The 13,411-nt window shown below is 48.4% G+C and overlaps 1 protein-coding gene across 1 annotated transcript in view; it reads right to left on the bottom strand.

The window, feature by feature from the left end:
• The window catches only part of ARMH4 (armadillo like helical domain containing 4), a 63,792-nt gene extending 50,824 nt beyond the window's left edge, over positions 1–12,968 (bottom strand). Inside the window, exons 1-3 of the mRNA XM_082000861.1 lie at positions 11,587–12,968; positions 9,430–9,642; positions 8,006–8,224 (exon numbers count right to left, since the gene is read on the bottom strand). Of these exons, the coding sequence (XP_081856987.1) occupies positions 8,006–8,224; positions 9,430–9,642; positions 11,587–12,919 (1,765 nt within the window). The 5' untranslated portion in view covers positions 12,920–12,968. The remainder of the gene's footprint in view (positions 1–8,005; positions 8,225–9,429; positions 9,643–11,586) is intronic.
• Positions 12,969–13,411: the final 443 nt, after the last annotated feature.

A 13,411-nucleotide genomic window follows, 5' to 3' on the forward strand; every position in this document is an offset into this window, starting at 1 on the left:
CAGACCTGAGCCGACGCTTCTTCAGGAGCCTCTGCTGGCCAGAGCCCAAGCGCTGCAGAAGCCACTTCCCCGTGGAGGACTCGTTGACATTGCAAAGAGAGTACAAGGAGAGAGTTGGATTCTGGTCCTAACCTACTTCCCCCTGCCAAATCTGAGGGGATTCACACTTGCTTTTTTGGTCTTGGCTCATGGCTTGTCACAGGGGATCCGAGGCACTGAAGAGCTTTTGGGGAAAAAAAAAAAAGAAAAAAGAGGGTGGGGGATATATTCATGCAGGGACCACAGGCCTGCTTCTGCATGAAGACCACAAACAATCATTCCCAAAAGCTGCATTTCCAGCAGCATTCGCCACAAAATTGCTTTCACGCTGAGCCAGGCTAGAGAGTAGGTTTAGCAACACAAGGCTATTTTAAAGGGAAAAAAGCAAAACACTGCAGAACACACAGTATGGACTATAATAAGTTTGCTCCCTCGTTTGCTGCAGAACCTGAGGCATGCAGTTGCTGAACTAACCAGTGTACAAATCAAGACGAGAGGTCATTTATCAAGTAAGGGCATTCAAATCAGTCCAGATTTAATGACCATGGCCTGTAAGTGGACAGGGCAGAACAAGACGGATGAAGGCAGATACAGAGTTTACTTCTCTCAACAAAATGCTTTCACATGAAAAGCGCTGGGGGCATGGTACTTTTTTCCAATCACAAAAAAATAAGCCCCGGCAGAGATGTTAATTCCATTTTCTCTTGCAAAAAGCTGTTTGATGGTGTGTCTTCAGAAGTACTCAATTCAACCCCACTGCCTGGGAAAGGAACGACTAACAGCCTAAGAGTTAAGAAAACATTTGATTTAAGCTTCATTTTCTAGACGAATCCACCATGGATCACATTACAGATGACATAGATTAGGGAGTGGATCCATTATTATGGGCAACAGTCTCCAGGTCACCGATGTTTTAGCTCAAGTCCTATCAGGTGCCAGAGGGACAATGACCGCAAGCCCACTCAGCACACTTCTAGTCAGAGCTCGTGCTTCTTTCCCAGTCCTTGACAACCCTTCTGAAGCCTTCACTGTCCTTTATCAAGGGCAGTGCTTCTCCCCAGGGTATTTTCATGAAGAGCTTCAGAACAACACCGCTGCCCTGTCCTTGCCCCCATGTGGCCTGAAGTGTTGATGTCAGCCAGGATGAAACACACCACAAGACCTCCCACCACATTTAAAGACTTGTTATTTTAAAAAAGCTTGTTATTTAAAAAAAAAAAAAATCCTCAACTGTGACTCTTCGCAGAAGATGAGGTAAAAAGCCAGTGCTGTAGTCACTGCATCCTGTGTCAGATAGACAAGGGGGACAGCATCCCACCTGCACAGGGCAGGAAGCAGAAATTAAAGAACTAAACCAATTTGCAGGGTGGTTTGCCCCAGTCCCAGTGCCCAAAGCTCCCCAGAGAAGCTCTGTAAGCAACACTGTCCCTCATGTGGACCCCAGCCATCAGAAGCTCTGAACAAAAATGCTCCTTGCAGAGCCTTCAGAAGAAACTGCCACATGCCTGCTTATCTGAATCCACCTCCCTAGAGCTGTGAGGGTGAACTGCTTAATCCCCAGACTAAAAGAAACAAAAACTTATTAAAAATTTTCACCCGCACAGTCCAATTACCTTCCCATGGCAACCATAGGGGGCTTCTGTTGGTTTTGTTTGAGCCTGAAGATAAGTGTGGGAAAGCTACAACATTAAAGTAATATTTAAATGACCTCTAATTTTTTGGACAAATGAGAAGTCAGATGCAGTTAAACATTCGAGCACAGACCAGAACAGCAACCAGAGTAGGTCAGACCAAGAAATATCAGCTAACCTGCTGGAGGCAGAACAGTGCCAGAATATCACAAAGCACAAGGTTGGTGAAACCCTGGCCCAGGTTGCCCAGAGAGGTGGTCGATGCCCCATCCCTGGAAACATCACAGGTCAGGTTGGACGGGGCTCTGAGCGACCTGATCTAGTTGAAGATGTCCCTGCTCATTGCAGGGGGGTTGGACTAGATGGCCTTAAACAGTCCCTTCCAACCCAAACCATTCTATGATTCTACCTAGAGAAGTTTCCTTCCCCCCAAAAAACCAAGACTAAAACAGCTGTGCAGCTCACCTCTGCCCAGAGGGCAGCTGGGCAGGCACCTGCCACTTCCCAGACACCTGGGAAAGCCAATGCAGTGATGCTTTAAACCCTTCCTACAGATTCTTGCAGGAGCTGCTGTTGGAGACCATAAAGCCCCCAAGTGCATTGTTCAGCGTAGTCGGCCACTCGTGCGAGCGTGTGGTTTGGGTTTTGTTAGAGCTGCCCGTGCACCCACGGCGGAGCAGGGTGGCCAGACCGCATTCTGCCTCCCTTCGCAGGGACGCGCGGACAAGGCTGAGCTCAGCACGTTGGCCGCACGCAGCAGGAGTTTCCTCACTCCTCATCTTAGTGAGCCTTTAATTAGCCTAACACCAGCTTAGCTGTTCACCCACAAGCTCCCAACTCATTAAAGGCTTGATCACCCTCCACACCCCTCCCTCCTCAAGTCAAATAGATTTCATGAGCCAAACAAGTCACCACCAGATTCAGCAGCAGACATGTTGGTTTTCAAATGTTTTCAGGAAAAGAAAAAAAAAAATCTTGGTTTTGATGCAAAATTTTCACACTTTTTTTTTTAAACAGTTTTCTGCTACAAAGGAAGAGAATCAGGGATGAACTACCATCCACTGTGAAGAATATGGAGAACCTGCACCAGACAGTGGTAGCAATAAACTAGAAGCAAGACATTAAGTGTTCTCAGTACATACTTTTAATTAATTATTTTCATGTGCTTTGTTTTAAATCTTCTGTTCCTTGCACATTTAGCTGATACTAAAATTCCTCACCAGCTCTTTGGGTATCAGGCTAGTTAACCATGCAGGGTTAAGTGCCTGTCTTATTTACACCTCTGCAACCTCATTTAAATTTTTAATGGGGTTGCAGAGATTTACTAAGGCAGGTCTTAATCCACACAGTCAGGGTCCAAATAGTAATCCCAGCTAGGGCCTTGATTTCCAGAAAAAATACTCTTTACATCTGAAAAAAGAAGGCTCCTTGTACCGTGACACAGCCTAGAAGAAAAATGTAAGGAGAACTTGAAAGGTCTTTTATAAAGTTATGTAAAAGGCTACAAGTTCTGAAGTATTTTCTGAAAAGATATCTTCACTTCTGAAGTAAGACACACAGCTTAGATGACTGTGTACAAGAAGAACAAGATGCTGGGGAAGAAGCAGAGAATGGAGAACAGGAATAGAAGAGCTCTTCTTACTGAAATTAGTTAAGCTATGATTTCCTTGGAAGGGTAAACTTGAGTTCGTGGGTTGGCAAAAGGCAACAGGAACTGTTTAAACCCAAAGACAAGTGGATATTGTTAAAATATCATTAATATGTTAAGGTCAGAAGGTCTAAAGCTTCATACTGGCACTGTTCTGGAAAAGCCTTCAACACCACAGATAAAGCAAACACGGTGAAGCCCACAGCCAAGGTTCAGCGATGAGGTGCCCCGTGACTGCAGGACATTGGATTTACGGATCCCAAGGACAGTGCCAGCCATGTTCCAGCATCATTGAGTGGCTTCTCCACAGCCCAGTGCTGCATTAGGCAGGGACACGCCAGTTAACCAAGCAGAGCACTAGGAACAGCACTGTGCTGTCCTAGGCAGCAGACATCTAACACTGCCCTTCTAACCCCTGGGTTACTCCTCCACCCTAATGACCAGGATTCTGCCAGCTGCATGTTGAGAGCCAGCCTGATTAATCAGGAACACTTCACATTCAAGAGTTACATGGTCAAGACCTCCCTCTAGAGCAGCTGAGTTTCAGTTGCCCATTTTCAGAGCTATTGACTGTTCCTGACACCATACAGCAGGTAGAGCATCTCCTGCTTTTATAGATCCCTAAGCACTCTCCAGCATCCAGCAGCCTACATGAAAGCTGAACCATGTAAGCAGGTTCTGACCAAGCAGGAACCAGCCTTTGGGCTTACATGCTGTTGCAGAGTAGTTTTGGATTGGAGGGGGTTAAGGGGTACACAAAAAAAAAAAAGATAGGCACATCAGAAACACCAATGCATAACACTTCTTAGTCTCTTCAAAACACCTATGGGGGAGCAGCAGGGATCAGAATATTTGTTCCTCTCCCCATCTCATAAACCACAAGTACAGAGTCTCTAATCCCAATTTAATGCTGAAGAGGGCCAAGCTGGAGCTTACTGAGCTGCAGGGAAGGGTAGCATTGACTTTAAACTGTTTTCCTAATGAGCTTGGATGCAGCAAGGGCAGTGTGTGGGGGTCTAACAGCTGAAGGACTTCTATGGAATTGTGGGTTGAAACACAGGGACTTGAAGAGGCAGCTACTACTGCTGCATCTGGGCAGCCTTGGAAGGCAAGTGACATCTGCCCTGCGTGTCAGAGGAGGTTAATCTTAGCATGGTTTGATGAATGCTGAGACATCTTCCCATTCTCTATCCCACATGCCTTGCTCCACAATCACCATCTCCAGCCATTTCAGCTGACTTCTTGCTGTCCGGGCAGCGTGGTGGCACACAAGAGAAACCAAGCCTGGAGTCTGCATTGGCAGATAGAGACCTCACCAACAGCCACCAGCAACAGTGCTGCAAGCTGTTCACACTGAACTGGCCTGTGACCCAGGCTGTGATGGGCGAGGCACCACTCTTGGCAGCAGGCTAGTTCTGTACTAACTGCTGGTTTAGGATTAGCAAGCAAGGATGACATGACCTTCAAGGTCCTCACAGGAAGTGTAGTCAGCCACCTTCTGCTTCACGGTAGTGCATCCCTGCATCACATCCCGCATGGGACAATGACAGGAGCTACTTGAGGGGCAGCCAGCTGCTGTCATACTCCGTCCACCAGGTTTCAACTAAAAACTGCAAGGATCTTGCAGAAGAGGGAACATGGCAGGCTACCGGCCTCTTGGGAAAGTTATACCTGCCAAACACTGCCACACTTAAGGCGTGCGGCCATCTCTGCCAACACCTACCATGGCAGACATTACAGCAAAGGAATCTAGTCCAAAAAGGAATGTGGTTGCTTTCAAGAACCTCTTTTCAAGATGTGCTAGGAGGCTTACACAGGGGTCCCAAGTAGGCAAATTGAACTAGATTATATCTCTTTGGACCCTGGAAGCCCCGTAGGGAAAGCCACAGTGTTTAGCTTGCTAGAGACATACAAAGTCTGGGCACAGGAACAAAATATGTAATTAAGTCTCCCAGACAAGTAAGCCTCATCCTTTGTTGTGTCCTGTCACCATGTCCTATAATCCCTTTATAGGATTTCTCTGGCTAGGCAGGGCAAGCAGAACAAGTCTCACCAGAGTCGAGGTAGGAGATATTAATTACCCAGCTAACCTCTCCAGAGTCCACTGCAGAGGAGGAGCTCATCTAGAGACATAGTCAAAGCACCTCATGTTTGTCTGTGCATTTTGATTTTTAAAACAGTTGTTCATCCAAGCCAGGTAGGTAAATATACTGATGCAGTTAACTGCAGGCAGTTTGGCACAGATGGCCCCCAAGAAACAGAACTAGCCGAACAGCAGGGGTTTATATTTAATGAGCCAGGCCCTCAGTGAGGCGAGTCAGCAAGACCCCGCTGAAGGCAGTGGAGGCCAGCCAAACTCACTCGGCTCCCTGCACTTCTTCCACCGGTGAGCAAGGCACAGCCTCCCCACAGAGGGCCAAGATCCCTCATTAGGGACCCAAGCACATGCCTGCACCAGCAGTGATGTCTGACCTCGCATCCCCCAAGCGCTTGAGCACCCCAGGCTGGAGCTCAGTATAGCTTTGTAGGAAAACGCTCCCAAATAGCTTGTATCTGGCAGCATCTAGATATTCCAAGATTAAGCACTAGCAACTGTAATTTTGGGGGAACAGAAACCAAACTTCCAAATGCCACTTCACCATCAGGATGTGGTACCGCCTAATTGCCATTACACAGAGGAGAAAAATATATTAGAAAAAGCTTCTTTTGTGCTTAATTGGAGCAGTAGGATCCCCAGGCAGAAAGGCGATCCCCAGGTGGTATTTGTCCCATTTTATAAGATGTGGATTGGTGATCCCTAACACCAGGGAAAATTCTGGCTCACTGCACTAAGGTCTAAGTTGATCAGAAGAGATTTAGACCACAAAAGCCATACCAGTTGTCAAAACCACAAAACACACCAGAAAGCACCATGTCCTTTGGATGCCGGGCACCTGCAGAGCCATGCCCCAGAGCCAAGAAACCCAGTCTCCTAGTCAAGTCATCATCATTTAGGAAAGCTGGTTCTAGCTACAGCCCACATTTGCCCTTAGAGGAGCTCAGTGTATTCAAGAGCAGACAGGCCTGTGGTTGCATAAAAGAGCTCAGTAGGAACCCAAGAAAGTTGCAGCAGTCCTACGTCAGAGCAGAAAGAGGTGGTTTTTAAATGTCTATGCAGACAGTCTCATTAAATAGGGAGAGACCAATGCTCAGTTGAAACAGAAATCCCTCTTATCTTCCTGTGCAGAAAACCAGGCTTCTAAAGGAGATCCCAGAGGGCTCAGAAACAGTTTAGCCTCTTGAATCATACTGCTCTTGCTAAGTAGAGACCTCATTTCCCAGCCTGAAAGATCAGGGTTCCCCCCACACATGCCCTGCTTCCCCTGCTGCTACTCTCCCATCATCAGCACCACCTCCTTGCCTTGGTAGATGTGTGCAAGACCCATCCCTGGCAAGGGGCAAGTGCTGTAGCTCGAAGCCCACAGAGCTCATGGCAAGCTTCAAAGCAAGCAGCAAGCCTGACAGAGCTGCAGCACCTCACATGTGCAGTGGGGAGGGCTCCCAGCTTCTGCTGCCTTCTAAACTTAAGAGGGAGAGTTACCACTTTGTGCAGAGAAAAGATGCTGATTAGCTGTTGTCTATGGCACTCCACCTCTGATCAGAAGAGAAGTACCATCTGGCATGCCACCCCTGGAGGGCTGCCAACCTTTGCAGTAAAGTACAAAGGCAAGAGAAGGTCAAGATAAAGGAAGGGGAGCAAAAACAGACAGAAAGATTAACCCCTACCAGGTGGTGTCAGTCCAGACACTGGAGTACAAAACTGGGTGGATGAGCAAGCAGAGAAGAGTTTAAGTCAGAGAGCAAGAAGCAGAAGTGAAACAATTCTTTGCAGAAAAATCATGGATGAGCTGAAGAGATAACACATCTGAGCTTCAGACCAACTCCAGAGTAGGATCTTCAGCTAAACCTCTCTTGATGGGTATTTGCCCAGGCAGAATTTGCATCACTGGGTTTCAACTGTCTGGAGATGGTGAGGGAGCAGAGACTCCAAGACTGGCAGTGGGCAAAAGCAGTTTGAGAAGGAAGCCCAGGAGTGAGACAAGACTGGAGGAGACAGTGATGGGACAACAGCTTGGCAGGTAGCTTAAGAGTTGGAAGAGCATTGCAGAGGGGACGCATCCTTCACCTCTCCCAGTGTCACAAGGAGTATAAGTAGGGCATCATTTCTCCTGGCAAGGTTTCAGCCAGGTAGGCACTAAGGTAGCTATCTCATGTTGAATAACACCCTGCAGTGCTTGGGGTGAGGACTTCAGCAGTAGAGTGGCATGGGCTCTCCAGCTGTCTGAACATGTTCCCATGAGTGGTACCTGGTGCAGAGGCTCTGCAATGGACACACACCCCAGCAGTTACAGGTGCACCGAGCCAGACTCCACCACGACAGCAATACCACTGCTGCTCCCTCTCCAAGCGAAAACCCCATCCCTCCCACCACAGCCACTTGAATTTCAGGCATCCTCCATGACACCGTTGACTGCTTGCTTCCTGCACCTCCTGGAAGGCGACAGGTTATTCAACAACTTTATTAGCAACAACAACAACATATGCACATAGCTGCATGCCAAACAGACAAATTGGGGAGCTCAGTGTCAAGGCAAGCGTGCCACTCCATATGAAACTGCCCGCCTCTTAGCCTTGGGATCTGTGGTACCTTCTGACTCCAGGCGGTCCAGCCCATAGGTCACAGCTGTACCAATCTTCCTCACAGATGGCAGAGCTGTCCTCCTGACTGAAGATGCCATTGATGCTGGAGTTACCAGGCCCACAGTTCTGCTGGATGGCTCCTCTGTTTGTCCAGACTGGGTAGCAGACAACCCACCAGGAGCTGGGACAGCCTTCTCACTGGCGACCAGGACCACATCTGTGAAATCTACAGAGGATAGGAAGCAGCAGCAGTTTGGTACAATATTAAAAACCCACCATTTAAGAACAAACTCCTTAAAAACTTAACTTAGAGTGGAAGAAGTTACTAAACTCTTGCCTCTTTCAAGATGTGCAAGTGACTCTACTGTAACGAAAGTTTCTCCTCCAGGACAGCCAGCACAGGAGGTTCCCCTTAAGGGGACTCAACTAGGTTTTACTTCCATTGCTTTGAAGACTACTAGTCACCACTCCATAGCAAGATCAGAGCACCAAGACACTGGTTGAAATCTGAACCAAGTAACAGATCTAATTGTTTATTGCAAAGATAAAAATTAAATTTCTAATTAAGTCCCAGAAGCAAATTAATATGTGGAAACTGCCAGAAGAGCCTTCTCTCCCCTACAAAGGGACCTTAAATTAAGAGATAAAAAGAAAAAACCTATTTGCATAGTATGCCCCACAATATAAGAATTACCAGAAAGGCTGCCCAGCAGCAGTTGCATTAGTGGTACCTACTACTACAGAAATACACTTAAGCTCAAAGTCAGCTTTGTGCTAAGGGAACCCTTGCTACACTCCTGTCAAGACAACAACCAAGGTGACATTGAGCTAGTAGGCAGCAGCTGGATGAACAGGACTGCTTAAAGCATTTCTGTATGAGCTACATCAACCCAAGCAGCAAGAACTCACTGTTCCTCAAAGGAAGTGAATATCAACACAGGCTTCTGCACCCAAGAGATTGCCAGACTCTTGCAAGAGGGTCACCCCTGCCCCCCCAACTTTACACTGCTCCCATCTTACTCCAATGAAACTTTTTGGTCCTTCACACTGAGCATCAGCAATCCGTGACTGCCTTTGGCTCCAGTAGTAGAGCTCTCCCCTCCAGAAACAGAAACTGGCTTAAGTGTCTAAGTCTAAAAGTCAACTTGCTAAAAAGGATGGATGTGGGGGTTTTGTTTGTTTTGGGGTGGTTTGTTTTTTTTAAGTCTCTACTCCACTGTTATTTGGAGCAAGCACCATATGTTGGCATATTTTAACATAGCGGATCTGTAGCATGGGCAGAGAGCAGCTAGAGGCAGCCTGCTAGAAAAAAGTAACTTAGCATATGGATGGTGTATCCTGAGACTTCAGTGTCCAAGCATTGATTCAGGTTTCAGATGTAACACCTCATATTGTGTGGATAAGCCTGCAGAGCTTGAAGCAGAAGCCTACCTTCTACATCTGGAGTGTCCACTGTGGAAGAAGTGCCTGTTGCCACCAGCAGCTGGGTAGCACTAGGAGCAGTTGGCATCTGGGTGTCCTCCCTGCTGTTTTCCTGCAGAAGACTTGCAGCTCCTGATCTCTGGGTAGCACCAGGCACCACTGTCACAACTGACAAAGCAGTATCAGCCTCCTGGGCAACTGTTGTCACCTCCTGAGTAACACCTACAGCAAGAACACTTGTCAGTACCAACTCACAGGACAGCTGACAGCAACCAAGCAGAGCTTTGAAGGAATATAACTCCATGCATTCACATTTCTAGAGACACAGTGCAAGCAGCAGGGCCAACCAAGTATCATCAGGGCAGCATAAAGACAGACGGAGAACATGCATAACAGGAATCAAAGCAGCAGAATCAGTCCTCATTTTCTTAATTACCCCTTTAGGGACACATGGATGCACCAGGAAGCAACACCATGGGAGCACAGCACTGCAGGCCCATGGTGCTAAATACCATTCAAAGCAAGCAAGGCTGCCAGAGCAGTGCTTTTAGTGACCAGCTGCCATGGCTACAGGGCTTCAGCTTTGTAGAAGGGTTTATTTTTGTTGCACAAGTCTTATTGATAGTGCTGTTTTCCCAACATCTGGGAAACAGCTGAGAGGGAACCTGTTGACAAGTCAAGTGCTTATAAATTAATCTAGAAACCAATCAGTCAGGTTTCAGCACCAGCATGGAATAAGCTTTTCTTATTTTATGGCAAAAGCTAGATCCTTTGGATGCAGTGAGGGGAAGTTTTCCTTTTGCCTCTGTAGCCAGAGGGAAGATGAAAGATGCTCAGCAATTAAACTAAAGTCCTAAACCCCAGCTCATGTTCCTCACCATCACCCAACCAGACTTTTTTTAGCATTCCCCCTACATTTTAAACACCGAGTAGAAACACTGCCATTAGGCTGCAGGTGCCATGTCCGCAGGTAAGCACAGCACAGGGTGACACCGTCAGCCTGTGGCAGGCTGTCTAGGAGGAAGATTCCTGCCTGCTGCTAACAGAGTTGGCACAAACACTGGACAGCAAGAGCCTGGCCACAGCTTCACTCCAGGGCAAGGAGACAACACCAGGAGCTTTTGTTACAAAGGACAGCACAAAGCTCTGGACAGGTCTTTTGATCTGAGCATCTTGTAAAGTCATGGAAGACATTGGTCACGCACAGGCTACTGGTACAGCTTGCGTATTCCTGGATTTAGGAAGCTTTTCCAGCCATCCATTATTTCTGCATCTTCTGCACCGAGTGCAAATGCCTACAGCTAGCATTTGAGAGCCAAGTGATCCCAGATGCTAATTTAATTTCTCAGGAATTATTTCCCCCCTTTGTTTTGTGCAGGGCTTCAGAGTGAGCTAATGCAAGGACCACCTCTGGGTCCTTGCATCTGCCATACCAGAGGGACACCTGGAGGACTGTTATCCTCCTTGAAACCAACCCAGCTGGTCAGAGGCTGGGCTCCCTGCGCACTGGAGAGTCATACCAGCGGGCTACTCAAAGCAGATTTGCATCTCTGGTTGAGGTGAGACACCTACAGCCAGACTACAGCTGTCCCCCTCAACCACTGTGCGAACACCAAAACTGAAGCCCCTGCTTTGGTAGTACACTGCATGTGCACAACTTCTCTAAGTCAATGAAGCAAGTTTTTTAAGTAGCACTAAGTCTCTGCTGATGAGACTCCAATTCTCTAGAGACCCCCATACCCAAGTACAGCCTCCCTCCCCAGGCTCAGCTGTCACAGCCTTTCCAGTCTCAGCTTTCCTGTTCGCTACTAGAGCCACCCTCCCTCAGCTTGAGGAGCTGAAGAGGCAGCTCAATACAGTTACTTCATATAACATTCAGGACAGGGTACCACCAAACAGACCATGCCTACCTCTACACAGGGACATCATGTACAGGGACAGCCAAGGCTAGGCAGTGCTTCATGGGTGCAAGTTACCCGTGTATGCTGTTAGCCCTACACAAAGGTCTACAGCCTTCCCAGCAGGGAAAGGGTGTCCTACCTCTATTGCAGGTATCGAGATTACACATTTCTCCACTTCATCTCCCTGAAAGGAAGCACAGGTTCCCAAGAGCATCTCTCCTAAACCTACACTTAGAGGCAAGTATCTCTAACAGGCAAGTTTTACCTTTCCATGAGCTTTCCGGAGTAGGAGAAAGATCAGACTGTGTATCTGTCACCACAGCAGCCGCTGGCTGTGATGGCAGGATGCTTTTCCCTTCCTCTGTTGTGACTGTTTTTATGTTGTCCAGTGAGTTGAGATCACCCATGTCTACACCCGTCAGGTTCACAGTGTGGAGATCATCACTGCTGCTTGTGGAAGCTGCCAGCATCTCCTCCCCTTGCACTGGCACTGTGCAGTTGGTCTCCTCAGCAAGCCCAGGAGTTGGTGGAGGGGACACTGGGGATGGCAGCACTCTTGTTGCATCCTCTTCCTCCTCCAGACCTCCCTGCAGGGTCTGGGATGGTTCTGTTGCCCCTAGGTCCTCTGTCACCTCCTCATGAGATGTGCTTCCCCTTTGACTTATGTCCCCCAGTTTTGTGTCATCCCAGTCAGATGGCACAGTGTCCATAGGGCGGATGGTGACAGTGCTCTCTGTGGTAGGCAGGTCTCCTCGCCTGCCACCTGTCCCTGCTTCCAGGTGGAAGGCGGCCTCAGTCACCACAAGGGGATGTTTTGCAGCCACAGATGCTCGCGCAGCCAGGGACTTCAGAGGGCTCCCGGTGTGGGCTCTCAGCATTCCCACCTCCAAGGTCATGCCATGAGCCTGGGGGGTCAGGATGACAGGGTGGTTGCTTGACGTTTCCCAGCTGGGAGAGCTGGGGTACAGTGTGGGCTGGGGCACAGCTGAGGGGTGCGAGTTGCTTTCTGCCTCCTCCTCCACTGCTGTCCCAGAAAGCGGGTTTGCTGAGAAGCTGGCAGAGCTGTGCTCTACTTCAACACCACCCTCTGTGGTGGTCTCGCTAACAGGGCCAGCAACAGACTCCTCCTGGACAGCAGGGTTCAGTGTGGTCACAGCTGTGGTCAGCATGGCCTTGAATGCATCATCTTCATCCAGCTCTGACTTCGTAGGACCAAGCTCCTCCTCATCTACAGCAGCCACTGCCACAGCAGAGGTACGAGCACCCAGGCCCTGGCTGCCTGGGATGACATGGCTCGGGCTTACATGCAGCATTTCTCCTTCTGCAGTGACAGCTTCATTTAGGGGCATCCCAGACAGCTTTGCTGACACTCCACATGGCTCTTCAGAGACAGTCTGCTCAGAAGGGGACAGGTTATTTTCCAAGTTCAGCATGCTTGTCCTTCCATCTTCTACCCCATTCCCTGCCCAGGGGGCATGCTGGACCTTTGTCATGTCCCTTTCCTCCAGTGGCCGAGATGCAAGGCATGGTGGACTGGAGGACAGGAGCAGGACGCTGCAAGTGACCATCCAGATGTTAAATCCTATTGATCTACTCATAGCTGAAAAGAGATGTGTCCAGAAGTCTGCAAGGCTGACAAGTCCAGAGTGCAAGACCTGGAAAGGGAAAAAGGAACCAAGATTACACATACCCATAACCACCTATTGATCCAGGGCCTTAAATAACTGAGTGACAAGTTCCAAGCATGCTAGTCTATGCCCACTTCTGAGCAGATCCCTCCTACACATCCCAAGCAATGGATCCTTGCATCTGTTTTACTGTTCCTACCCTACCCAGTCTGAAGTCTCATGCCAGACAAAAACCAAATCTTGATCTGAAACCCAAGACAGACCTTGCCAAGCTCCCATCCCAGTGGTAGAGTGCTATGCTCTACCCAGCAGTCAGACTTGCAAGCACATGATGAGGATCAACCTGTTTGTCCTTTGCAAAGTCCAGGACTGATGTTTTTCCAGGGCCAGACTGAAGTCTCAGGCCTGTTATGGCAAGCCCTGTTCTGTGCTTTGACATGGAAGAAAGCCAAGGAACTTGCA

The sequence above is a fragment of the Phaethon aethereus genome, assembly GCF_964289735.1.
Source record: "Phaethon aethereus genome assembly, chromosome: 5".
NCBI classification, from domain to species: Eukaryota; Metazoa; Chordata; class Aves; order Phaethontiformes; family Phaethontidae; genus Phaethon; species Phaethon aethereus.